Source organism: Mirounga leonina, unplaced genomic scaffold (assembly GCF_011800145.1).
Source record: "Mirounga leonina isolate KUSES-001 unplaced genomic scaffold, KU_Mleo_1.0 Mir_150, whole genome shotgun sequence".
NCBI classification, from domain to species: domain Eukaryota; kingdom Metazoa; phylum Chordata; class Mammalia; order Carnivora; family Phocidae; genus Mirounga; species Mirounga leonina.
The window spans coordinates 28,498,278-28,526,249 of record NW_023270374.1 but is presented as its reverse complement, the minus strand read 5'-3'; the positions used below and the strand labels follow the sequence as shown (position 1 = coordinate 28,526,249).

The window sequence follows — 27,972 nt, the reverse complement described above, 5'->3', positions numbered from 1 at the left end:
TAAGGTACCCCATGGACATAAGGGAGGATGGAGTCTAATGTAGTCAAAGCCAGGTCAGAGTTACCCCATCAGTTGGGCTAACTCAGGGAGCTTTGATTTTTGCCCTGGTCCAGTCATAACCTGGTCCAGGAAGTTGGAACATGGCCCCAGATTTCAGCTTTGGCTTGGGGAAGGTGGGAAGGAACGAGTGGGCTGAAAATCAGATAAACAACTGACATGCACGAGGTGGGCAAGATGGGAAAGGGGCCCTGCTTCTGGGATGAGTCCACCCTTCATCTTTACCGTAGTGTCCTATATTTTGCCAATCTACTGCTCTGCTCTGCAGCGATCCTGCCAAAGGAAAGAGGGTTTGAGAATCAAGAAAGGACAGTGGGAAGAGAAATAAGCTTGAGAAAAGAAATGGCAGCAAACACCCAACCAGAGCTTCCGTTAGGGTCAATGATTTCCCCAGTGGCAGAGTTTGTTCTAGGACTCACAAAGACAGAAACAGAAGAGTGGGCTTTAACTTTCTGTATAAGGGGTGTGTGTGTGTGCGCGAGTGTGCGTGCGCATGCTGGAGAGGGGTGAGAACCATGGTCTCTCTCCTCAGAAAATGTACACAGTTTTAGGATTCCAGATTAGGACCTCCTGCTAAGCAGGATCTAAATCTACCTCACCTTCCCCTTGATTTTGTTCATCTCGTGCGGGCAACTTCCAGAAAAGAGAGAACTCCACAGAGTGCAGCCCTTTGGCTCCCTGGGGCCTGGACTGGCTGCTGCCAGGGAACAGGCCCCTGCTTAGAAAAAACAGCTGAATCCCTGGCTCTTTCTCAGATGCAATGCACAGCTGCCAAGTGAAGGCTCTAGGAGGGGCAGAGAAATGAAGCAGCTGCCCCGGCCGGCGCTCAGGGACGCTCTGGCGGAACGTGGATTACTAAAGGGAAGTGAGGGAGCACGTCGGGACCAGTCTCCAAGGCGAGGCTCTCAGAAAGCTCACAATGGAGACTCGAGCAGGCTGAGACACGTAGCTCTCGTGCCTACCGACAGTCTCCGAGAAAGCCTCTGATCTGACCCAGTGAACTGGAGCCGTGCTGGAGGGCACACTCTTGAGTTCGATTCTTACAGCAAACGTCTTGGAGGAGAAAGCAGGGCACATCTGAAACTGTTAACTTCCAAAGGTGAAAGCAACTCTGACCTTTTCCTATTGACCTTTACGCCCCAAGTTCTCATAAAGTCCAATCAATGAGAAACACCTATGTGACATTTAAATGTGCCTCTCATCCAGGTGCGGAAGTCAAGCTGCCGGCGAGCTGCCGCCGCCACGCTGACATCCGACTGCTTGTGCGAACCTAAGGTGGTCTGGTTGTCAGGGCCGTGGTGGAGGCTACTGGGCAGGGCTCCCTGTTGGGGGCCTCTTAGAACCTGCGGCAATTTCGGGGTGGCGGAGGGACTGGGAAGCGCACGGACCTCATGTCCGTGAGTCCATCAGGGGTTGCAGAGGAGGAATTCTCTGGGGCCTGGGAGGAGGGCAGCATAGGATTCTCTGTGGCAGTAGTGAACATTTTTATACCAGCCAGCACATTACCGACAATCTTCGGTCACACGTGTTCTAATCCACTCTAATCTTCATAAAGAAATTTTCTTCTCTTATTCTAATGTGTCAGGGCGTAAATCCCTGTGGTTTTAATACACTGAAAGCTGATCACCAAGGCCCTTTTCTGACTTAAAAGGCTGGATTAAGGTGTCACACTTGCCCCCAAGGATCCGAATCATTCTACCACAAACCCTTGTTCAAAGAGCTGGGTGAGCAGAGCTGACAAAAATATTTCTAATCCCCCTGTGAGTCCCTGGCCCATCCCCCAAGCCTCACCTCTTGATTGCCTGCTGGGCCAGCATCCGATTGCCAGCCAGAAACGTCACACTGCCCAAGACAGCCAGGTACTTCAGGGTCTGGAACATGTTGAGCTGAGTCCAATAGACATACATGAGCCCCAGCATCGCTGCACGGACAGATGTCATGATAGCCAATTAAGTGAGACAGTGACAGTGGCTTCGGACAGAGGACAGTTAGGAACAGTAACTGCTGGATTCTGAAGAAGTCTCCATTTCTAGACCAGTTGGTTTTATTCCTTTTATCCGATGCCAGAAAATAAATAACTCAATATACTTACTTTGGCTACCAAAAAATCCAGACATAAAAATCAGACCTCAGCATCTCAGCTACTTTAACTATCTTGTTCCATGTTCCAGCTCACATCTGTTTTATTGTAGGTTTTATTTTTAGTCTTGTTGTTGTTTTTTAAACATGACTATCCTATTATATTTAGGATTCATTTTATTTTTCAAATTCTGAACAAAAGCATGCAGGATTAAATAAATGAATAATTTCCTTTCCATTACAAAAAATGATTAAGGGTATTTTGCCAGTGTGACTAGGAAGGAAGCAAGGAGCACTAGGCAGGAAGGGTTAGTGAAAAGGGCTCAGGTCTGGGCACTGGGAGCCCTGGGTTCTGGTCCAGGCTCTGCCCTTTCCAGCCACTTCCATTTCTCTGAGCCGCCATTCTCTCACTTGTCAAACGGGGATCATAATTCCTGCCCTGGGCACCCCCAACAGGGTTGTGATGAAAATCAAATGAGGGAATGTGCACAAAAAGCACTCTGGCAAGGAAAGTCATGGCTCTAAACAAATTTATATTCAGGTTTTGTTCTCAGCCTGACTCGGGAGGGCTATCATTCAAATCCAGTAACTGGGCTGGAGAGAAAGGTCATCTGGTCAATTTTGCCCAGAAGAATGACGGATGAACTACAGCAGGGGTTCTTAACCATTTCTGAGGTCACGGACCACTGTGAGAATCTGATCAAAGTGATGGACTCCCTCTTTCCCCAGAAAAACACAGACACACATTTGCCTAGAATTTCAAGTGATTCATCTGTGGAGCCCCACAGACTCCGCACACTATGGACACACAGAGGGTTACTCCTGAAAGAGTCAACGAAATCAGAAAAGACTATTGAAGTCTCGGGCCACCTGGGTGGCTCCGTTGGTTAAGCCTCTGCCTTTGGCTCAGGTCGTGATCCCAGGGTTCTGGGATTGAGCCACGCGTTGGGCTCCCTGCTCAGTGGGGAGTCTGCTTCTCCCTCTCCCTCTGCCCCTACTTGTGTGCATTCTCTCTTTCTCTTACTCACTCTCTCTCAAATAAATAAAATCTAAATAAATAAATAAATAAAATCTTAAAAAGAAAAAAAAGAATACTGAAGTCTCAGTAAAATGCAAGGCACCACAGATGCAACAGGGTCAAACGTCTCTGAAATGCTTAGCTGATTTGTGAATTTACTGTCTTGTTATGTTTAGGTACGGAGTTCTCAAGAGAACAATGCAGAACAGTGTGTCCAATTGTGGAAGAAACTGTTTTCTACTACTGTCCAGACACAGCCGCCAGCAAACATGAAGATCGATATACAGTGGGGAAAGATAACCTTTGGAAATTGCATTAATGCTCTTCATCCAGGAAGATGGCTCAATGTAAAACTACGATAAGTGAGTAATCTCTGGAAATGAACAAGGCTATTGAGTAGGGGTAAATGGCAAGCCACCAGCAGCCTAGCACAATGAAACCCAAAATAATGACAGCTGTTCTAAGCTGATGGACCAAACAGGTTTATCATCATATTAACTGTCCTAAAAGGCCGGGAGGAAGCGGGAAATGTTATGCTATTAAGTCATTATATAGTTAATAGGTTGTGGGTCTACTTAACAGGGCTTTCGCGTGGGCGGGCCAAATGTCAGAGGAGGTTAAATGGAATTAGCAGCCTGGGGTGCTTACCAGCATGTCCCAGGTGAAAGATGATCGTGCTTGGAGCAAAAGTGAAGTTGGAGACATTGGCACCAATCCGGATCCACTGAACGATGGGGAGAAATAAATTAAAAAGACATTAGAACTTGAAAGGGAAGACAACACATGCCACGTCAATGCTAATCCAATGAACAGCCACAAGGGCTTAAAACTTCATGCACACTTGAAGGACAGGAAATTTTTCCAAGTGACAACCACCCTATTATAAGTACTCGGGAAAAAAATTGTTCCCTTTCCTCTTTAGAAAGGCATTCCGACACATGCTTGGGTACGTGTGCTTGGGTAACTCAAATGTGCTTGGGTAGCTCAAACCTGAACATCCTTTTTAATGACAGCAAACTTTTCTATTTTAAAGCAGGTGAAACCACGAAGCCGAAAGGTCAGAGACCACATTTATGATGAAGTCACTGGCACTCCGCCTAATTCCTCTAAGTACGGGTAAGATAAGCCGGCAGGGTGCGCGCTCTTGCTCCGGGTTCTGTGCCTTTTGGAATTCTGATCACTCAAATATGAGAACAGGTGCACCTACTCAACACTGGGTTGCTGAAAGATCATGCCGTGCCTTCCAGATTTAGACTGACCAATAATTACTTTACTGAAATCAATGAACGAATTAGGAACACAGGCAACTAACCTCCCAAAAGTAAGAGCTACTGAGTTTTCCATGCAGTTCTCAAAGTTCTCTGAACTTTGAGGATATGCATCTCATAATTTTTAAAGAGAGACAAAGAAAAAAATTGGTTAAAAAAAAATTCAAATAGTATATTAAAGTATAAAAATTTCCTTCCTTTGTACTGCCTAAAAGGTCCTCTCTTGGGAGGTGACCGACACTAACCGATAATGCCTTTTTAACGTTTTTACACAAAGAGGATCATACAAACATACTATCCTACCCCTGCCCTGCTTCACTCAGTAAGACATCATGGCAATCTTGTCATATCAGCATATAAATCTATCCATTCTTTTCTTTTTTTTTTTAAAGATTTTATTTATTTATTTGACAGAGAGAGACACAGCGAGAGAGGGAACACAAGCAGGGGGAGTGGGAGAGGGAGAAGCAGGCTTCCCGCTGAGCAGGGGAGCCAGATGCGGGGCTCGATCCCAGGACCCTGGGATCATGACCTGAGCCGAAGGCAGACGCTTAACGACTGAGCCACCCAGGCGCCCTTATCCATTCTTTTAATAAACTTGCCTATTATCCCATTATATGATGTGCCATAATTTATTTAACACTAGCTTTTATGAGGACTTTAGGTTGTTTACAGTTTTAGGCTCCAAATGCTGAAATGCACTGCCTCTGTACCCTGCTTTTATAGAGCTATCAGCACTGGGCCTTGCTTTTTCCACACTTGACCTCATGTGAACACTCTTACAGAGCATCCGAATCCATGTACTTTTATCGTTTTTAGTGGCTGTTAGGGACTTTCTCATGCCCTTCATTAATGGATCAGTTTACTTGGCTGCTCCCTCGGAGTGGGGAATTTTAGTTATTCTAAAATTTTTTGACCATCGGTTCAGGTCACAGCTGCTGGACCCCTCTGGAGCTGTGCTGAGGCAAGAGCACAAAGCCTCCTTTAGAACAGCTACATCTGCTGAGTCTGGCGCCAGACACACGCTGCCCATGCTAATTACAGCTACTCACCAGAGCAAAGAGCAGGAGCAAGGGCGAGAGGATCAGGGCGGTGAATGTATTGGACACCACCGTGGGGGGTCTCTTCTCAGGCTCTCGGAACAGGTGCTGCCGAAAGAAGACATACCAAGAGTGTTGAAGAATGTGCCCTTCCCAGCAGGGGCTGCCATGGACACCAGGGACCAAAATGCCAATGACAGTCAAGAAGAAATGCTTCCCAGGGGCTACACCCTCCTGGCAGAGTGGACACTTGGCCTTTTGCCTCTTCTCAGTGCTGGCTTCTAATCCCAGAGGTCTTCTTCCAAAGACACCAGTGCCAGCTCACTACTTGGTCAACCCTCTTTTTCCCTCAAAGACTCATTGCCATTTAGAAGTTAGAAAATACAACCCATCCAATGGCATCTGCCTACTGTCAAAGAGGGTGCCTGCGGGGGAGGTGGGGGGACCTGGGTGGCTCAGTTAAACATTTGACTTTGGCTTAGGTCCTGATCACAGGGTCCTGGGATCTAGCCCTGCATTGGGCTCCTCACTCAGCACATCCCTCTGCCCTTTGCCGCACTCATCATCTCTCTCTCTTTCTCAAATAAATAAATAAAAATCTTAAAACAAAAAGAAGGTGCCCAGGTATATGGATGGTTTAGGTGACAGACATCCAAGGCAGGACTCTGAATTTCATAATGCTTCTGGGTTCCTAGGGTGGTAGTATCATATGCTGCTGCCCGACTTAAGTTAGGTAACTGGGGTAACCTCACTCTCCTTTACAATTTAAAAAAGCCTCACTATGGATGGTTCCAACCATAACTCACCCCTTCTGCATCCAGCCCATGGCTCTAAGGAAGCCCTAAATAAACTTTCTCCCTTCCTTGTTCTGCCCGATTTCTGGAATTGAACCAGAAAGCTGGGCAAGCATTGCTCTGGTATTTCTTTGTTTTATTTGTTTTTTTTTCTGAGAAACTCTACATGAAGATCTTTGGGAAGCTCATCTAGATAGTGTCATCGAGCAAAAGCAGGGATGGACTGGGAGTCCAGAGACTTCTATCTGGGCCCAAGTAAAGGGGCAAGTTGCTTTACCAATCTTTGCCTCAATTTCTAGCTGGAAAGTTGGGGGCGATGACCATCCTATTAGGCCTGTAAGGAGGCTGTAAGACCAAATGTAATAGGGCATCTGACTATGCTTTGTAAGCTCTGACACATGCAAATTTAACTTTTTTACAGACTTTCTTCCAATGCATAAACTTGTAACTGTCGTTCCTTGCCAATGTCCAGCCAACCCAGCTCCATGATGAGGCGGCCCCACCTGGGAGTCCTGTTCCCAAATTTTCGCCTCAGATCGTCTTTGCTGCCGCTGCCATTAAGGGATCTCTAACACTGTCCTGGCAGTTGCTGCCGCCTAGTCCACCCTACAACTCAGGCAGCACCCCTCATCATCACGGTCGTACCTTCTACAATTTCACTGCATTTGACAATCTTAAACAATGCTATATCAACATTAGGAGGATTTCAAAAAGAATCCTATTACAACACCCTTTGGGCCCTTGTCCTTTTTTTTATTAGTGAAAAAGGAGTAAGTAGTCTGCCTGAAACATTTCAACATTAATTCATATGTGGTCTGAATAGTTTCCACGTTACTACAGTATGATTATTTCTCATGACTGCAAAACAGCCCACTGAGTGCGTCCACCTCCATTTCCTTAACCAGTGGCTCAAACTGCTTAACAATTACTAGGTTTATTTCATTTTGTTTATGTTTATTTTGTAAAATGTTTTAGAAACTTTTCAAAGTCTTTCTTTCCTTTTTGGTTACCTACTTTTTTTTCCTTTTTTAAAAGATTTTATTTATTTATTTGACAGAGAGACACAGCGAGAGAGGGAACACAAGCAGGGGGAGTGGGAGAGGGAGAAGCAGGCTTCCCCACAGGGCAGGGAGCCCAATGCGGGGCTCAATCCCAACCTGAGCCGAAGGCAGACACTTAATGACTGAGCCACCCAGGGGCCCCTGGTTACCTATTTTGATGCTCACCACAGTCTCATGAGCTGAGCTGGGCAGAGACTGCTAACTGTATGCACAGAAGGTGAATCTTTGCAGAGAGGATTGCCTGGGGGAGGAAAGCCCTGTCCTCCTGCCCAGGTGAGTTTTCCACCTAGAGGTCCCAACAGCCCTGATTTCTTTAGGAGCAGAGAGGAAGAAAGCCAAACCGACCCGTGCTGTAGCTCTCAAGCAGCCAGCTTAAGGCTGAATCTCCTGGATGCTTAGGAAAAACAGCCTCTTATTTTGTGTCTAACTATCTACTTTCAGGAAGCTGGACACTGGGCTCTGAATCTGTTTCTTCAAGCTCTAGGATGGGACTGATATTTGTCCTAATTCACAGGGTGGTGAAGCCCACACTATAAAATACTGTATGAATGGGCTAAAGAAGAAGCCAGAACTGCAGCCCAGGCGTTTACTGCCCGTTTCATGTTTCCCCTCCATGTTTAGTGCAGGAGCCCCTAGGCTTCTGATACCTGAATTTCCTGTTTGGGGGTGAAAAGGTTCTTGGACAGGACAGTCGAGGGAGCATCTTCTTCAGGGAACTTGATGACCACATCAGCCTAAAAAAATAAAGGCAGTTTTTAAAGGCAAGGGCAGAGAAGGGGTTGAAACTCATCAGCAGGGTAGCCTCCTCTAACTCACATCCAGGACCATAACTGAAAATAGCTCCAAGCAGTCCAATCACTTCTGATCCATTAGCTGACAAATTGGGGCAGTAAAAATTTCAAGAACAAAACAAGTATTTGTTGAAAATGCTTTTCAGAGCAAGAGTTCCAATTTTCTACTGGTCTGGTGAGCCCCACAGAGCTGCTTAATACAAAAATCCCAGCTGGTATTCAGGCTGTTACAGTTGCAATCAGAAACTGCTTGGTGTCCCTGGGAAGTGTGATTTAGTCACAGAAAAAAAAAAAAAAAAAAAAGAAAGAAAAGAAAATGTGCTCTTGTACAGAAAAGAGCCCAAAGTCCAGGAGAAGAAAAAAAGCTTTGCCTACAACGCAAAGAAATACAGCTGCCCCTTCGTCTTGCAGAGGGAGCGGCCACCGTTCAAGGCCTGCACTTTGGCCTCTGCTAGCTTTCCAACCACCTCCTGCTCTTGACCAGACTCAGGTACTCCAGCAAAATGGACCCATTTAGGTCTCACCGAAAGCACCTTCTGCAGGCTCTTCCCTAACGATCATTCCACGGCCCCCAGATACTACTCTGATAAACCTTGCAATTCTTCAACCCCTAGCTCGAATGTGATCTTTCGAGTTTGTCTCTCATCACACCAATCAAAGGTGAGATATATAGGTGAGAAGCACTATGTAAACTATAACACAGTAGGCAAATGTTGGTTAATAGTTTATGAGCATCTTGCATATTCTACAACTCACTATCCCAAACCATCCTGAATTATCACAACTCAACTCTTACCCTCTCCCACCCCACCCTAAGGCTGTACCGCGTCTCAAAGACCGGGGCCTTTATCTCTTACATCTATGGATTCCCTATAGCATTTTGCTCTAAAATGAAAACCTCCTTCAAGTGTAACTTTTCTAGAAACTCGCTAGGAACCACGAGGGCAAATTTAGGCTCCATTCACTCACTCAATTACTACTTATCAAGCACTAGGTGCCGGGCCATGTGCATACCCCTAAGACTTCTAGTGGAAAAGAGCACAGCCCCTCACCTCACCAGGCCTATTTACTGTCCTGCACAGGCGAGGCTAGGGGGAAAAAAAGCTGTCTCTGTGGGTGGCACAGCCACTCTTGCCTTGGTCAAGGCGCATCTGGGTACATACCACATTCCAAAGGATTGGGTTCTTCAAAGTGGCATCCCCGATGATCAGATAGAGAGTGTAGGTGCCGGACGCAGAATCAAATTCGATCTTTCTCTCGGAGGTATCCAGTTCAAACTTGTACACATTCTTGCTGTCCGGCTCAGCAACGAACACCACTTCCTGGCCCGTCTTCTGGTTATGGAGTCGGACAAATGTCTGGATGGAACAGTACTACAGTCTTTAATCTGATCATTTCAAAACTCCCTCTACGCCCAGCACCGAATCAACAAGGCAGCAGACTGTTGGCTCTTTTGTCGCAGTGGGAGCTCTGGGATCCGCCAGACTTGCCCAAGCAAGAGGAAGGGGTGAGCGTCCCACTCTCGGCTCCAGCCCCGAGAGCAGGGCTCACTTTTTGTTAGTATAAGAAATTTAACTTAGGGGTCCAGCTAATTCTCAACTACTTGGAGGCTGAATGCCCAGTTTGGGGATGATTTAAGCTCTTTGCTGCCGCTGCAATTTCTTCTTCCTGCCAGCCTTTTGGCCACTTTGCTGCCCAATTAACTTCTTCACCAGAGGGTGAAAAGAAGGGAAATGAGGTGGAACTGTAAGAGGCCCATTTTCAATTTCCTAGTGCCTCCAGCTAAAGATTTAGTGGAAGAGGCTTGGGGATTGATAGCAAGGCAGAGTTCTAACTGAGCAGAGCAGCCTGGTGTCACAGAGAGAGCCCAGGCTCTGAAGACAGGCAGATTTACATGTTATGTAACCTCCTCGGGCCTTGAGCCCTTCATCTTTACGAGAGAAAGATGGTGGTGCATCTGTGTCAAGATTCACAATGATGAATGCAAAGCATTTAGTGCTGGGCCTGGTATGATGCTAGCCAGTCAACAAACAGTAGCTGAGATTCTCATCAGCGCGATGGTTCAAGCCTAATCACCTTACCCCGGCCAGTGGCACGAGAAACTAAGGCTTCTGCATATTAGAATTGCAGCAAAATTTAACATCCACGCAGAGTTTTTCTCTCAGGTGTTTCAAAATAAAGAATTGAACAAGACAGGTAGATTGGTTCCATTTAACAGATCATAAGGCATGAGGATTAAATGAGTTGCCATGGTCACACAATTCAGCGCTGGATCCATGGGAAAAAATGTAAATCTCATTTGTTACTTTACACCTGGGCAACAAAGAACAACCATCAAAGTATTCAGGGAAAGGGCCCAAAGATGTGAAGCATCCTGACTATGGCAGTCTTGGCCAAGAATGGGATTTAGGAGCCCGGATGCTGCCTGATCTTCCTCCTGCCATAGCCAAGGGCAGGTGGCAGCCAGGCTCACCTGCAGAATGCAGGCTCTACCTGTGAGGTCTCTATGCCATGGTTCTGAGGTATGATCTTGGGTGAGACAAGTATTCAGTTAAAGTCACACTTCCTCACTAACTCTCCCTGTCCTAGCCCTAATCCCACCAATTTAGTCTCGTGATTTCTTCTCTTCACATTCTTTCCTCCCTTGTGCTGTTTTGTTGGCAAATGTCATTCTGAAAAGGAGCTGGGAAATGCTAACAGGTTGAAGTGCTTTGAGCCAGTGAGCCATGGCTAAATGCCCTGACTGAGCTCTCTGGAGCTCTCTGGAGCTGGGGGTGGAGGGGAGAGGAGCAGAGAAGTGCCAGGGTGGTGGTTCTGGGAGCAGCCACTCTGGGGCCCCGGCACATGTGTAGCAGTTGGAGCTAGAAGAGACAGAAAGCAAAAGGCTTCCAAGTGAATCCACTCACCTCAGTCATCTGCTCTGAACCTATCTCTCGGCACGAACTCGAGTCTGCTATAGCTCTTGCTCAAGTATCCCTACAAAGCACCTAAACCAAGGCCACCAGGTCCCATGCTCTTTCCCGTCTTCCAGCAAAGTATTTACCTAAATTTCCCTTCATAATACTGCCATGGATGGGGAAGGGCTGAGAGCAGTTATTCTCAATCAAGGGGGATGACAGAGGTGGGGTAGAAGGTGTCATAAAAGACAAGGGGCCATATCAGATTCTCTGGGGAAAGGGTATGATTTGAAAATCTTTTAAATAATAATTATCATTATTTTATATATGGAAAACAAAAACGAAAGCTGTTTCTTTCATAATACAAAGCAGACACAAGTTAAAAAGGGCTATTCTTCCGATTCCCACAAACTCTGCTGTGGTCAGAACTAAACGCTTTGGGCCTACTGCCTAGGTTTTCCTTTTTCAAAATTATTTCAATCTGTTTTGTTTTTTTCCTCAGAAAGAAAAAAGCCTCAATTAAGTGCTAATCTGCCTTAAATATATCTTCTCGATACCGGCTGATCTTTTAAAAAGAACGGTGTCTTCCACGTTCAGGGTTACCACCAGTATATGAGGGGACAGTGTCATGTGGGAGAATGTGATGGACCATCAGGGTCCAGAGTGAAGACCCAGAAGCAGGAATTAGGACTGTATACACCACACCAACAACCCTGACGTGCGTTAATGTTGCAGACGAAGAGAAGCACCTGGGCCTTCTCCTGACCTGGTGAGGGGTGAGTTCAGCACCAGTGTTCACATCTACCAGCTGGAAGAACAAAGCAAAGTTCTGGTGGCTGTCTGCGATGAATGTGCCCTTGGCTTTCGCTGGGTAGGTCACCCTGAAAGAGACATGTATACAGCAAGTCTTCAGAGAGGATCTGCAGATCTCTGAGAACGGAATAAAAAAGACAAACGGCACTTCACTGCCTAATCCTCCCTCTCCCACTGGAACACTTTCCTGCTGTGGACAGACAGGAGGAGAGAAGCTGTCTGTGGCTGGAGGGCAAACTGCACTGAGGGAGCCAGGATGAGAAAAGTACAGAATAAACTCCTCGGGGTCTGGGGAAATGCTACATACAATCGCTCCAGGCTTTCCCTTCAAGGACCTAAGGGTAAGGATGTCAGCTCCACCACGTCAGGCACCAGTGGGGCGCACGCACGCAGGTGGAGTGGAGAGCCGGGCGGGCGAGACCTCCAGGGGAAATCATCATGGCGTTGATGTTGGCAGTTACGTGTGAGCGAGGTTGGGAGATGAGGGGGTAGGAGACGCAAAGCAAAGAAGAGCACTCATCCCTTTTTCTTTTTTTTTATGCTGTATTTTTTTTCCTGGACACAGTTTCAATGTATTTTTCTGCCTGAAATTGGGTTTTAAAAAGTCATTTTCTCAAAAGGCAGACTTGATGAAAAAACTGTTCTTTCCACAGCCATCTCCTGGGATGGAAGGGTAAGATGGCCTGGGGAAAAACCAAGCCAAATGGCTCTAGAGCCCACACCTGGCTATATTTTATACTTGGGCTTTATATTTACTTGTGAGCAATACCAACTCTTCATTTGTATAGAGGATTAAACTTTGCAAAGCATCCTCACAACATTACTTCCGTGGATTCTCGACAGTGCTCTCATCTCCAATGTCACTGAAGGTAACTAAGCCAGAGGCAGAAAGCCCAGCCCTTTCAGAGGACTTAAAAGGAGTGAATGCTTAGCTTCTAGGCTCTGGCTAACATCTTCTGTCTTCATAATGGCCTTGAGGGTTCACCTTCCTTCTCTGGCAGCTAGAGCCACCTAGGTGAGTAAAGCTGGGGTCCGAACTATACCAGGGGTCTAGATGGGCTCCCCAAAAACAAGGATCTGGGAGAGGGCTGACAAATAGACTTCACACAGTGCTCTGGCCCCCCTCTAATCAACTGCCAACGGTTATCTAGAAGTTGGTGTTAAAAAAAGATTCTGAGTACAGCAGGAGCAAATGCTTTGACTGACGAACGTGAGAAAGGAATTCACAGCCCCAGTACTAAGTATCTGCCATCTCAACTCTAAGGGCCTCTGAGGCCTCCAACCAATTTCAGACCCACTGTGGGCCAAAGTGAGTTGTCATGAGGCCACTAAAAGCAGATTCAGGACTATGAAGATAAAGAGATTATACCAAAATATAAACACACTGCTTCCTTCATTGACAAAGTCTTGTCTTTAAAAAAAAAAAGAACAAAGTCATAAGAACTAAATAACGTGCTTGGTAGCATAGCTGATTTGGACTCAGATGTTGCCTATTCCATTGTGGACGGACCACCCATATAGACAAGCCCCAAATCTGCCGGGATGCTACTTGGCGCAGTGCCAGCAAAACTGGAACCTCTTTAATTGCGGGTGCAAGCTGGGTCGCTGCTGACACAGAAACGGGGCTCAGTGCCTGGGCGTGCTCCTCTCAGAGCAAGCCTGGGCTCCCCCTGCGCCGAGAAGGCACCCCACCTACCGGGTGGTTTTGGGTGCAATGCTCTGATCCTTATCCACAGTGGAGAGATCAACATTCGTGATGCCAACTTCAGTGGAGATCTTGACTCGGAGCTAGAGTGAGACATATGAGAAAATCACCAGGGTCTGCCCGTGGACACTGCCGAGTAATAATCGTTAGTCTCCCCTCCTACCACCGTCATTTCTAAGTCAGAGTCTCCCAAAGAGCCTGAACAGCTGCGGAAGCCCTTCATTGGAGGTTTGAGCTTTGAAACAACCGATGAGTCTGAGGAGCCATTCTGAGCAACGGGGAATGCTTACGGACTGTGTGGTAATGAGAGATCCAAACACCAAGCGCTCCAGAGTCTTTGGGTTTGTCATGTATGCCACTGTGGAGGAGGTGGATGCAACCATGAATGCAAGGCCACACAAGATGGGTGGAAGAGTTGTGGAACCAAAGAGGGCTATCTCAAGAGAAGATTCTCAAAGACCTGGTGCCCACTTAACCGTGAAAAGGATTTTTACACTGCAGAACATCATCTAAGAGATTATTTTGAACAGTATGGGAAAACTGAAGTGATCAAGATCATGACTGACGGAGGCAGTGGCAAAAAGAGAGGTTTTGCTTTTGTAACATTTGATGACCATGACTCTGTAGACAAGACTGCCATTCAAGAATACCATACTGTGAATGGCCACAACTGTGAAGTAAGGAAAGCCCTATCTAAGCAAGAGATGGCTAGTGCTTCATCCAGCCAAAGAGGTCGAGGTGGTTCTGGAGACTTTGGTGGTGGTCGTGGGGGTAGTTTTGGTGGAAATGACAACTTTGGTCGTGGAGGGAACTTCAGTGGTCGAGGTGGCTTTGGTGGCAGTTGAGGTGGTGGTGGATATGGTGGCAGTGGGGATGGCTATAACGGATTTGGTAATGATGGAAGCAACTTTGGAGGTGGCGGAAGCTATAATGATTTTGACAATTACAACAACCAATCCTCCAATTTTGGACCCATGAAAGGAGGAAATTTTGGAGGCAGAAGCTCTGGCCCCTATGGTGGTGGAGGCCAATACTTTGCCAAACCACGAAACCAAGGTGGCTATGGTGGTTCCAGCAGCAGCAGTAGCTATGGCAGCGGCAAAAGGTTTTCATTACTTCCAGGAAACAAAGCTTAGCAGGAGAGGAGAGCCCGAGAAGTGACAGGGAAGCTACAGGTTACAACAGATTTGTAAACTCAGCCAAGCACAGTGGTGGCAGGGCCGAGCTGCTACAAAGAAGACATGTTTTAGACAATACTCATGTGTATGGGCAAAAAACTCAAGGACTGTATTTGTGACTAATTGTGTAACAGGTTATTTTAGTTTCTGTTCTGTGGAAAGTGTAAAGCACTCCAACAAAGGGTTTTAATGTAGATTTTTTTTTTTTCACCCATGCTGTTGATTGCTAAACGTAATAGTCTGACCATGACGCTGAATCAATGTGTCTTTAAAAAAAAAAAGAAAGAAAATCACCAGGAATTAATAGGCATATCCAAATTTTCCTCACAAAGATGATCCTAGGATGGGAGTCTTCAATGATTTTAGTAAAACCGACTCAGCCAGGTAGGATGTCCACCTCTCCTATCAACAAGGCTTAAAAGCAACTCCTTGACTCTTATCCCTTCTTTGGCTTTGGTTGGATGGTATGTACTAAAAGGGGAAAACAAAATAGATTTTGTTTGTCCACCTCTCCTATCAACAAGGCTTAAAAGCAACTCCTTGACTCTTATCCCTTCTTTGGCTTTGGTTGGATGGTATGTACTAAAAGGGGGAAAACCTGTGAGCAGTAACCTTCAAATAACTCAAATTAACAAGCACTCAATTCTAAGGACGGCTATTGTTTGCCACGTGAAAGACTTTACACAACGAACTTTATAACAATGATTTCATTTAATCCTCACAACTCTCTAAACGAATGCTATTTCAGGTGAGGAAAATTAAAGATTAAAAAGATAAAGCCGCTCGCTCAGGTTTAACTGGCTAGTAAGCGACAGTGCCAGCATTCAAGTCCAGGCACTCTGACTCAGTGTCCATGCCCTCAGGCACCTTGCTATCCAGCTTCCCAGCAACACTTAACTCTAGGCCAGCAGTACTGTAGGTCTGCCCACGAAGACATAAGACGCCACGGCTATATCATTTGCACCATTCACCAGGTACTTCTGGTTTTCCCTCTGAGCACCGTCTAGTTGTACTTCCCTGACCCCTGGAGTCAGGTGTGACCACGTGACTTGCTTTGGCCAATGAAATGTGAGCCCCCTCAATGGAAGCTTTAAGAGTCAGTGTGTGATTCTCTCCTTTCCTCTGACATGGACATAGACAATGTGCAGAGAGAGGTCTGCTCCTTCAGCCAGGGTCCTGGAGTAAGGACAGCATGAAGCTGAGCCTCCAGCTGACACACTAAGATACCTAGCATGGGTAAAAAAGAAACTTCTGCTGTTCTAAGCTACTGAGACTTGGGGTTTGATAGAAGCACAGACCAGTCCATCCTGACTCTTAGTGTTTGAATTCTATGCGTGCCTTATAAATATTTTCACAAAGAGGAGCTAGCCAACACAATAAACAAGAACTTTTTAAAAATTAGATTAAAATAAGTATAAAATTCCAAGAGGCAGAAAACATTCTAAAAGTCTATTCATGGGACATTTTAAATCTAGAATCTAAGTTTTAATGTGCAAATTATTAAAACCCAAGGCACTTCTTATGTGCAAACATATCCATAAGACTTCCAAATATTTGATAAGCTTGAATGTAATGCTTAAGGAAATCCTTGCCAAATCCACTGGTTTATAGTCTAAATCAGGATCCAGGAATAGAGGGAGAGGGCTGGGCAAATAATTGAAGGACGGCTTTGGCATTTTGCTAAAATGCACTATCAAGGTGTGACAGCCTCAAACCAAGGGCAAAGAAGAAAAATTAAAAAGGGATAAAGACAGCTATCAAGTAATTTCTTTTAACAGCCTTCTCTCCCACCTCCATAATTAACTATTTTGTGATAATGGCCTCAATTATCATATTGAATGGGGTATTCTGTTTTACCTAAAAAAACAACAACAACAAAAACCTAAAATGTAAAAGATTTATTACCAGAGGCTGTAAGGATATAATTACCCCCTACTTTTGAATATACAGCCACCTATTGGCAGAATTATATTCAGCAGCACTGCCTGTCACAGAGTCTAGGCAACCGGGTGAATCATGGTGGTAGGGAAGGGAAATAGATGGTCTTCAAGTTGAATAAAGTCCCAAGGAAAGAGCTTGGGGTGGGGGGGGGCGGACTCTCCTTCGGCTCTTTGGGCTCTGTGCTGAGCAAACAGCTTCACAACTCATAGAGGGCTGAGAACCAGAGCAAACTCTGCTATATAAAACCCAGTGTGGAGAGGCACTGACACCCTTTGAAGAAAAACTAGAGTGGAAGGCTCAAGCAAAGAAGCAGTTGTGATTAGGCTACTGATGTTTAGCAAGACACCCCACTAAGATCACTTTCTCTATATCCCCCTTGAGCATCTGGAACACCCAGGTGCAGGGGATATACAGAGATGGTAACATGCACTTCTCGTCCTACAGGGAAGCACAGGTGCAAAGCTAAATTTTAACAAACCAGGCTGCTGCTTTAATGGAGGGATGTTCCAAGCGCTACAGAAGCACAGGAGAAGGAACTGTGACCTAAGTCGGCCTGGGGATAGCCCTTGGTCAGGGAATGAGAAATTTGTAGCAGGAAGGTTCAGCAGTCCTTCAGTTTGGGGAGAGGTAGGAGTTTAGCAATATTCCATGCTATCGAAACAATCTGTCTTCACAGTTAACTACTCTGCAATCTTCACCAACATTAACCAGATAATTCCTTCTTCACTTCTTTGACTCATTCTCTTAATGGCTCACTCATTTAATTTGTAAATGTGATCTTAAAATCACTGTCCCACCTAAATGTCCATAAACAGGACACTAGTTACATGAATACACTATGAATTACCATGGAATAATTTAAAAAGACAAGGTAGATGTCTATGGACAGATACAGAGATATTATCACCTACTTTTGAATACACAGCCATCCATGGACAGAATTATATTTAACAGCACTGTCTGTCACGGAGTCTAGGCAACTGGGTGAATTATGGCAGGGGAATGGCAGAGGGTTGTGGGGGGGAGGCCATCAAGTTGAAAAGATCCCAGAGGGGAAAGCTGGGAGCCTCTACTTTGTGACAAGAGCAAAGAATACAGCTGTTTATAGAATAATCCCTTTTGTGTAAACAAGAAAGGATATGCATACATTCATTAATATACACATCCTTCTTTTTCTTAAAATGAACACAGTTAACTGTCAGATTCTTCTGAGGAGAGGAGCTGGATTGAAGGGATGAGAGAAGGTTCTTACATTTTATTACATACCCTTTTGCACTTTGAATTTTTTTAAACTACATGCATATTTTACTCCTTTTTTGAAAAAAATAGGGATTATCTGAGCAATGAGACTGTGTGCCATATACTTTCTTCTTTATAAACATTTTGTATTAAAAAGCACCACTCAATAAATATGATTTGAAAAATAATACTCTTCCTTTCTGCAGATGGGTATATACAGACAGATGTTTAAAGATTTGTGTAAGGCTCCGCAATGTATCCTCATTATAATGACAGAAAAGCCATCAACTTTCTGGGTTTTTACTTAGAATCCTGAGTATAAACTTTCAACAATAACATGGTCACGAAGGTCTGCTAATCAAGATTCAACTGTGTGTTTGTTCTAAAGACATCATAAGCATTCCCAGACAATACACACATGGATGACAAAAGGGCAAATTGCAGTGAACTCAAGTCATTCTGGGCTTGCTCTCAGCACTAATTCTAAAAGGCTCCCTAAGTTAAAGGTTTCTTTGCTGCGAGAAACACTGTAGGGCTGTTCTTGAACAGCGAACAGTTTAAAAACAAGTCTTTCTGCTCCTAAAATCTTACTACAAATGAGTCTCTAGAAACACTGAAAAGAAAAGCATTTTTTTTTAAAGATTTTATTTATTTATTTATTTATTTGAGAGAGAGAGAATGAGAGCAAGCACATGAGAGGAGGGAGGGTCAGAGGGAGAAGCAGACTCCCTGCCGAGCAGGGAGCCCAATGTGGGACTCGATCCAGGGACTTAAGGATCATGACCTGAGCCGAAGGCAGTCGCTTAACCAACTGAGCCACCCAGGTGCCCAAGAAAAGCATTTTTATGCTACTCTTTTAAAGCAAATTGAGAAATAAAAATTATTGTAACTTTTTTCAAAGCTGCATTGTGAAGAATTCAGAGTAGGATCCCTGTGGGTTAGCTGCTTCTTCCTTCATACTAACACTTCAGGATTAATTTTTATAATAGGAAAGGGACCTATTTAGCCACTTTAAATGCAGCTAAGCCTGCTTTACACTGAATCATACTAGTCCTTTCCTTGCCTGTGCTGCGTACCACATATACCTCAAAAAATGTTTTAACACCAGGAAATGCAGTCTTTCTGCTGAGAGTAATAACCTCCCTGTTTAGCTCATTACTGTCAAAAATAATGGTGCATTAGGGGCAATTAATGCTAATGACAGCTTTGAAAACCCATGTTTCCCCTGACAGCAAGTTCAATGTCAATGAGTGCTATTACAGGCCTTCCACACCAAACCACCGTTAATGCACTCTGACCAATGTCAAGCATCTCTCAGGAGAGTAAACAGGACCTGCTGACCCGGGGTCGCTCTGAGGCTCTGAGTGTGACTATCACTGAAATTACAAAGTAAAGCTGCGTATGTGACAGAGGTCAGAACACACACGCGCACGCACACGCGCACACACACACACACACGCATAAAGCTATAACATAATGAAGGAGAGATTTTGTAATGCTCACTTCATCACTGGGAAGGAGAAGGACAGCAATGGCCTCAGTTGGGGCTTATTATCATTGCATGAATAATAGTTATTAGCCATTTCTGCTATTTTGCACTTAGATAATTTTTCCAACAATCACAGAAACACTTGGACAAACACCAGACTTGAAGTTATAAAAAGCCAAGATGTTACAGTAACCAAGACAGCATAGCATTGGTATAAGGAAAAACCACAGACTAATGGAATACAACTGCAAGCCTAGAAATTAACCCTTGCCTTTATGGTCAACTGATTTTTGATGCCAAGACAATTCAATAGGAAAAGAATGGTCTTCAACAAAAGGTGCTGGGATTTCCACATGCAACAACTGGATTTCCACATGCATAAGAAGGAAGTTGGACCCCTCCCTCACACCACATATAAAAACTAACTCAAAATGAATCAGAAACCTTAATGTTAGAGCTAAAGCTATAAGAGGAGTAAATCTTCATAACCTTGGATTAGGCAACGGTTTCTTAGACACGGCACTTAAAGCAGAAGCAATGAAAGAAAAATAAAGAAACTGAACCTCATCAAAATGAAACCCTTTATGCTTCAAAAACCAACATCAACAAAGGGAAAAGACAATCTACAGACTGTGAAAAAATATATGCAAATCATGTATCTGATAAGAGACTTGTATCCAGAATATATTAAGAAAGTGTAAAACTCAATAACATAAAAAGACAAATAGCATAACAAAAAAAGGAAAGGAGATAGATTGGAAAGGAAGAAATAAAAAGAAAAAAAATTTTAATGGGCAAAGGATCATCTGTATAGACATTTCTCCAAAGATAAACAAATAAGCACATGAAAAGATACTCAGTATCATTAGCCATCAGGGAAATGCAAATCAAAATCTCAGTGAAAGACCACTTCACACCCATTTAGGATGGCCAGAATGAAAAGACAGATAACAAGAGTTGGTTAGGATGTAGAGAAATTGGGCCCTTAAATATCACTAGTAGAAATGTAAAATGGTGCAACTTCTTTGCAAAACAGTTTGTCAGTTCCTCAAAAAGTTAAATATAGAGTTTATCATATAACCCAGCATTCCATTCCTAGGCATACACCTCATATAACCGAAAACAGATGTTCAAACAAAAATGTATACATGAATGTTCACAGCAGCATTATGTGTAATACCCAAAAAAAGTGGAAAAACTCCAAAAGTTCATCAACTGATGAACTGATAAACAAATGTGGTATGTCCACACAATAGAATATTACTCAGCCCTAAAAGGAATAAAGTACTCATACATGCTACAACATGAATTAACCTGAAAAATATGCTAATTAGAAAGGCCAGACACAAAATGCTACATATTATATGATCCCACTTTTACGAAATATTCCAAGTAGGCAAACCATAAAGACAAAAAGTAGATTAGTAATTGTCAATACTGGAAAGAGGATATATTCCTATAGAATAAGGGATGTTTACTATAGACACAGGATTGTTTTCTGGGGTGATAGAAGTGTTCTGGAATTCGACAGTGGTGATGGTTGCAAAACTCTGTAAATATACTAAAAAAACACTGGGGCCCTGGTGGCTCAGTCAGTTAAGTGGCCGACTCTTGGTTTCAGCTCAGGTCATGATCTCAGGGTGGTGGGATCAAGCTGTGCTTCGGGCTTGGCATTCAGCCCGGAGTCTGCTTGAGATTCTCTCTCCCATAACCTCTGCCCCTTATCTCGTGTGCATGCATGTACTCCTCTCCCTCTCTCTAAAATAAATAAATAGGGGCGCCTGGGTGGCTCAGTTGGTTGGGCGACTGCCTTCGGCTCAGGTCATGATCCTGGAGTCCCGGGATCGAGTCCCGCATCGGGCTCCCTGCTCGGCAGGGAGTCTGCTTCTCCCTCTGACCCTCCTCCCTCTCATGCTCTCTGTCTCTCATTCTCTCTCTCTCAAATAAATAAATAAAATCTTTTAAAAAAATAAATAAATTAATTAATTAATTAAATAAACTTTAAAAAATATATATACTAAAAACACTGAATTATATATACTTTAATGGGTTTGTGAATTATATCCTCAATAAAGTTGTTATTAAAAAAAAAAAAAGCCAAGATACTTTGTGTAGGATAAAAAGCTCACCCTTCAAAGATGAGTTACCATAGTTCTAACAGCCCAGGAATGTAGGGAAACATCTTTATACATTCCATCCTTTTCTTCTAAAATGGTTTGAGATGGAGACTAAGCACTGAAAAAATAAGGCTTGGTCTCTACTCACAGGGAGTTCCCATTCCCAGTCAAAAGAAAAAGCAACACATATAAGCAAACAATGGTAATACAATACAATAAGAAAAATTATCAACAGGATATAAAATACTATAGCAACAAAAGTAAACTTTAAGTATATTGAAGCCCTAAACATAAATATAGGGGGAAAAAACCTTAAAAACCGTTAGAAGAAAATACTGGAGATTATCTTTATCACCCTGGAGTAGTATAGGACTTTTTAAAAACACAAAAAGCACAATCTAGGCAAAGACACTTTTTTTGTGTGTGTAAAGATTTTATTTATTTATTTAACAGAGAGAGACAGGGACAGAGTGAACACAAGCAGGAGGAGTGGGAGAGGGAGAAGCAGGCTTCCTGAGCAGGAAGCCTGATGTGGGGCTCGATCCCAGGACCCTGGGATCATTACCTGAGCCGAAGGCAGATGCTTAACGACTGAGCCACCCAGACACCCCAAGGCAAAGACACTTTTAAATTAGGCTTCACTGAAAATAACTTTTGTGCATCAAAAGATGCCATAAAGCGGGGCGCCTGGGTGGCTCAGTTGGTTAAACGACTGCCTTCGGCTCAGGTCACGATCCTGGAGTCCCGGGATCGAGTCCCGCATCGGGCTCTCTGCTCAGCAAAGGGTCTGCTTCTCCCTCTGACCCTCTTCCCTCTCGTGCTCTCTCTCTCATTCTCTCTCTCTCAAATAAATAAATAAAATCTTAAAAAAAAAGAAAAAGATGCCATAAAGCAACACTGGGGGAAGATATCTGATGCTTATAACTAAGGGTTAGTTTCCAGAACATAAACAGCTCCTAAAATTCAATAATAAAAAGACTAACAGACAAAAGAGACAACAATTCACAGAAAAGGAAAACTAAAAGGCCAATAAACAAGAAAAAATGCTCACTCTCACTAGGAAAAACAGTAAAACAAGACATCATTTTGGAGTGCCCCACTGGCTCAGTTTGTGGAATGTTGGACTCTTGATCGCAGGGTCATGAGTTCAAGCCCCACATTGGGGGCAGACATTACTAAAAAAATAAAACTTTAAAAGAAAAAATAGACACCACTTCATATCCATCAAATTATCAAAAATTCTTAATACCACATACTGGTAAGAATACGAAGAGAAGAGCAATTTGGCAATACCTAATAAACCTGGAAGCTAAGTGCAACCTATGATCTCACAACTTCACTCTAGATAAACAAACAAAATGTACACAAGGAAACATGTGCTAAGATGTTCACAGCTGCATTGTTTGTAATAGTGGAAATCTAAATGTCCACCAACAGGAAAATAAATTAATAAAAATCTGATTCATTCATAAAAGGAAGACAATTTCATGACAATTACCCGTAGAATGCATATAGTTCTAGTTCTACAGACATAAACGGGACTGTCATAAAATTAATATTGAATGAGATCAAGCAAACTGCAAAAGGATGCATACAATATACAAATTTTAAGAAGATGCAAATCAATGCACTATATTGTTTAAAAATACGTATATGTGTAACAGAAATACAGAAATATCTTACCAAAAAAGGTGGGGTGGGGGTAGGACAAATACATCAAAATATTAGGGTATGAAGGAGTTGAATGGCTGGTGGGTACATGAGGATTCATTAAATTACTTTCTGTTCTTTTCTGTATATTTGAAATAGTCCAGACTAAAAAAAAATAAAATAAAATAAAGTTCTGTGGGAGCACAGATGAAGGAAAAACATTTGAACTAGACCTTCCAGCATGAGTAGTTGAGTGTATGAGCAAAGGAGGGGAAGAGCCTTTCTTATGGAGGGAAGCAAGAGCTGAGATCCAAAGACATGTGCACATCAAGCATATCTGAGAACCAGTATGCAGTCAAGAGCAGCTAGCACTGAGGGGATGGGGACGGACCCACACTGAAGCATGTGCACATGCCTTGTGGAGGACCTTCTAAACCATTCTAAGGTGTGTAGACCTCAGTTACAGGCAATAGGAAATCAAAGAAATGTTTAACCTGGGAAACAATGTGATTTTATCATTCTAGCAGCACTTAGGGAAAATTAAATGGAAGGGGCAGAAATTGAAGACAATAGAGGGTGGGGAGCACCGACTCCCACCCAGTGCAGCTGAAAATCCATGTATAACTTTTGACTCCCCCAAACCTTAACTACTAATAGCTTACTGTTGACCAGAAGCCTTACTGATAACATAGTCGATAAACACTTATTTTGTACATTATATATATCGTGTACTATATTCTTACAATAAAGCTAGAGATAAGAAAATGTCATTAAGAAAACCATTAAGAGGGGCGTCTGGGGGCGCCTGGATGGCTCAGTTGGTTAAGCGACTACCTTCGGCTCAGGTCATGATCCTAGAGTCCCTGGATCGAGTCCCGCATTGGGCTCCCTGCTCGGCAGGGAGTCTGCTTCTCCCTCTGACCCTAACCCCTCTCATGTGCTCTCTCTCATTCTCTCTCTCTCAAATAAATAAATAAAATCTTCAAAAAAAAAAAAAAGAGGGGTGTCTGGGTGGCTTAGCTGGTTAAGCATCTGCTTTTGGCTCAGGTCATGATTCCAGGGTCCTGTGATGGAGCCCTGCATTGGGTTCCCTGCTCAGCAGGGAGCCTACTTCTCCCTCTCCTTCTGCTTGCGTGTGCTCTCTGTCAAATAAATAAATAAAATCTTAAAAAAAAGAAAACCATAAGAAAGAGAAAATACATTTACACTACTGTACTGTATTTGTCAAAAAATCCACATGTAAGTGGACCTATGCAACCCTTGTTGTTCAAGGGCCAGCTGTAGTTAGAAACTCCCTTACCCATCTTGATAGAGAATATAGGGTTCTACCCAACTGGGAACACAGGGACTGAAGAACAAAGGGCTCATGCAAAAGCCATTCAAACATGGAATCAACAGGACTTGGTGACTGACTGGAAGTCAGAAATGGAAAGAAAGAAGAGGTTAAGAACAACTGTGTCCTGGGATGTCTGAGTGGCTCACTTGGTTAAGCGTCTGCCTTCAGCTCAGGTCATGATCCTAGGGTCCTAGGATTGAGCCCCGCATCAGGCACCCTGCTCACTGGGGAGCCTGCCTTTCTGTCTCCCTCTGCCCCAATCCCCCCACCCCCTGCTCATGCTCTAATAAATAAATAAAACCTTAAAAAAAAAAAAAAAAAAGAACAACTGTGTCCTATGGGTATGGCACTTAAACTGGATATGTTGTTATTCAGACTGTGAAGATAGAAGGAAGAAAAGGTTTCAGGCAAAAAAAAAAATTTTTTTTTTTAAGGAGAAAGAATGAAAGAAAGAAAAGTCTGCCTTTTAACGTGTTCGGCTGCAAATAAGGACCCTTAATGAGACAAGCTAAAATTCAAAGGATCTAGATTTTAAAGGTTCAAGGTGCACACTACAATAGTTTCTACCCAAATTTTGTGTTAGTGAATGGACTAGGATCAGATGTCTCATGCCCAAAAAGGTCAGACATGAGGTAGAGAAAAGGCAGAGATGAGAGTTCCAGAAAATATCTTCCTTTCTGACAAACTTTAAATATAAGTGTTTAATCTACCTACGTTAAGTAATGCCCCACTTTTGAAAAGGTCAAACTTTCCAGCTGCCTTGTCCTTTCATTAAAAAAAAGTGAGTGTCATAGGAGCCAACTTGAGGAGCTTCCTAAAGGTCAAACCTGGGATAATGTGAGCAACAATATAAATGATGATAGGAAAGGATCATAACCTACAGAGTAAAATAAATTTCCATGAGCCCAAAGTGTTATAAATTGAGTAAATAAATAAATGAAGACAGGGTCGGGAGAGGGATAGCTTTTTCTTAGAGTAGAATTCTATTATTCTAGTAGAATTCTAGTATCGCAAACAGTGTAAACTTCCTGGGTCTGATAATTATATAACAGTTACAAGACATTAACATTTGGGGAAGCTGGGTAAGGAGCATTCTTTATACTACTATACTTGGTTAAGTCCATTCCCACAAAGCATCAGATAAATGAGGTATAGTTTTCCATCCTTAAAACCTGAAAACTTGGGGCGCCTTGTGGCTCAGTTGGTTAAGCCTCTGCCTTCGGCTCAGGTCATGGTCTCAGGGTCCTGGGATTGAGCCCCGTGTCGGGCTCTCTGCTCAGTGGGGAGTCTGCTTCTCCCTCTCCCTCTGTATGCTTGCTCTCTCTCTCAAAAATAAATAAATGAAAAATCTTTTTTAAAAAAGTTTAAAAACATAAAAAAACCCTAAAAATTTCATTACTTTACATGGAAATTCTTCATACCATTTTTGCAACTTAAGATCAAAATTATTTCTAAATGAAAAAAATGAAACATTTTATTAAAAAAAGAAAAACGAGGGTGCCTGGGTGGCTCAGTTGGTTAAGCATCTGCCTTTGGCTCAGGTCATGATCCCAGGATCCTGGGCTCCCTGCTCAGCGGGAAGCCTGCTTCTCTCTCTCCCTCTCCTCCTGCTTGTGTTCCCTCTCTCGCTGTGTCTCCCTCTGTCAAATAAATAAAATCTTAAAAAAAAAAAAGAAAAACGATGGGCACCTGGCTGACTCAGTCAGTGGAGCATGTGACTCGATCTCGGGGTCATGAGTTTGAGCCCCATGTTGGGCATAGGATTTACTTAAAAAAATAAAGATTAAAATAAATTTTTAAAAATGGAAAAAAGTGAGTGGAAAATGACACCTGAAAAGTGAAGAAAAGAGTTCCAGAAAATATCTTCCCTTCTGGCGAACTGTAAATATTAGTGTTTAACCTACCTGTGTTAAGTAACGCCCCACTTTTGAAACAGGATATCTTATCTATTCAGGAAAGGCGCAGGACCACTCCAAGTCCCCCTCATCCGACAGAAGGCACAACAATTAACCAAGCAGATGCAGCGAAGACACGGTGGCAAAAGCACTGAGAAATGACAGCTGAAGGGAAGGCCGGCTGGTGGGGCTGCACACAGCCCCGCAGCCACTATGCAGGCTGAAGACTCTGCAGGGCACGCTGACTAAACTGATCCTGGGCAGGGAATCCACCCAAGCACAGGCTGCATGACCTGAACAAGTTACTCGACCCGTCTGAGCCTCTTCTGTGCAACGATCTGTGCGTGTCTTAGGGTTGTTGTAAGACAAAAATAACGTAAGCAAAAGCACACACAACTAGGCTTCTTATGTCATAGGCCTTCAATAAAGGGTGCATACTGATGATCCTAATTCAGAATAAGAAGTGGTTAAACCATATCCATATCTTTCAACCAAACCATAAGTTTAAGAAAGTAGGAAAACATGTAGTTCATCTTCAATAAACTTCTATGAAAAAGGTTAAAATGAAAGCCACGGTGACTGAAGGGGTATACTCCAATTAGCTGGGAAAACCACTAATGTGTAATACCTCACTCCTCAAGCATCAGATAAATGAGGCACAGTTTGCCATCCTTAAAACCACTTTGGATCTTCAACACAAGTAGAGTTAGCTAAACATGAAACATGAAACACAATTCATTATGAAACTTACTGATTTTCGGGTAACCCTCTTTAGGTCCCCTCCCCCCATGGGAGCTTTGTACTAGAACTTTGCTATCTCTCAATAAACTTTGCTTTGCTGCCCCCCACCCCTAACACACAAAAAAGGAAAGAAACTTACTGATTTTCTTTTGTACTTTACCCAGAGAGCCTCACTACAGTATGTCACTGGATGCTTTTCGTCACCTACTTAGTATCAGGCACTTTTCTAAATCTATCAAGACCTACCACACAAAACATCATAATAAGAATACTTATGTCTCAGTGAAATTATAGGTGATTTTTATTTTTTCTACTTCCTAAATTTTATGAGATACTAATACTAAATCATAATAGAAAATGAATAATTTATAAATAAAACTATGATCAAGTTCTTGGAAAAGCGTAGTTTAAACCTATGCTTCTCTTAACATATTCACATTAACTTGGTTGTAAAATGAAGGCAATATACCATACGATTAATGCTGTGTGCCTACTTGGTCATTTCTGTGGATTTAATGGGGATGACAAGAAAAGCACTTACCTCGACACTATTTGCAATATAACGGTTGTCACCTTCAACTTTGACAGAGAAGTCATAATAACCACTGGAAAATTTGACATTCATGAAGTTTAGTTCAAAAACATCCCTGTTAAGAATGACAGCAGGGTTAGCAAGCATTTACATAGCAAAGTCATGAATGTAACAAATGGGCTGCGCGTGACCCTCCTTGAGACAAGCCAGGGCTACACCACATCTTCACCTTTCAACTTCCCACCCAGCTGGGCAACCTCCTGCTCAATCACAGATTATGGTGTGGGCAAAACTTCAGAGAGATCTAAAATGACCTCCTCTTCAAGTCTCT

At 43.3% G+C, this 27,972-nt stretch overlaps 1 protein-coding gene and 1 pseudogene across 2 annotated transcripts in view; one reads left to right on the top strand and one right to left on the bottom strand.

Moving 5' to 3' along the window:
* Nucleotides 1–27,972, bottom strand: part of RPN2 (ribophorin II) — a 60,302-nt gene that overhangs the window by 2,871 nt on the left and 29,459 nt on the right. Inside the window, exons 9-17 of one of the 2 annotated variants that reach the window (XM_035006279.1) lie at nt 27,651–27,756; nt 13,515–13,606; nt 11,772–11,886; nt 9,272–9,466; nt 7,965–8,051; nt 5,475–5,570; nt 3,803–3,878; nt 1,849–1,978; nt 283–330 (exon numbers count right to left, since the gene is read on the bottom strand). In XM_035006279.1, coding sequence (XP_034862170.1) covers nt 283–330; nt 1,849–1,978; nt 3,803–3,878; nt 5,475–5,570; nt 7,965–8,051; nt 9,272–9,466; nt 11,772–11,886; nt 13,515–13,606; nt 27,651–27,756 — 945 coding nt within the window. The remainder of the gene's footprint in view (nt 1–282; nt 331–1,848; nt 1,979–3,802; nt 3,879–5,474; nt 5,571–7,964; nt 8,052–9,271; nt 9,467–11,771; nt 11,887–13,514; nt 13,607–27,650; nt 27,757–27,972) is intronic. The other variant, XM_035006280.1, reaches the window with a different exon arrangement.
* LOC118011573 lies at nt 13,682–14,674 on the top strand (annotated as a pseudogene).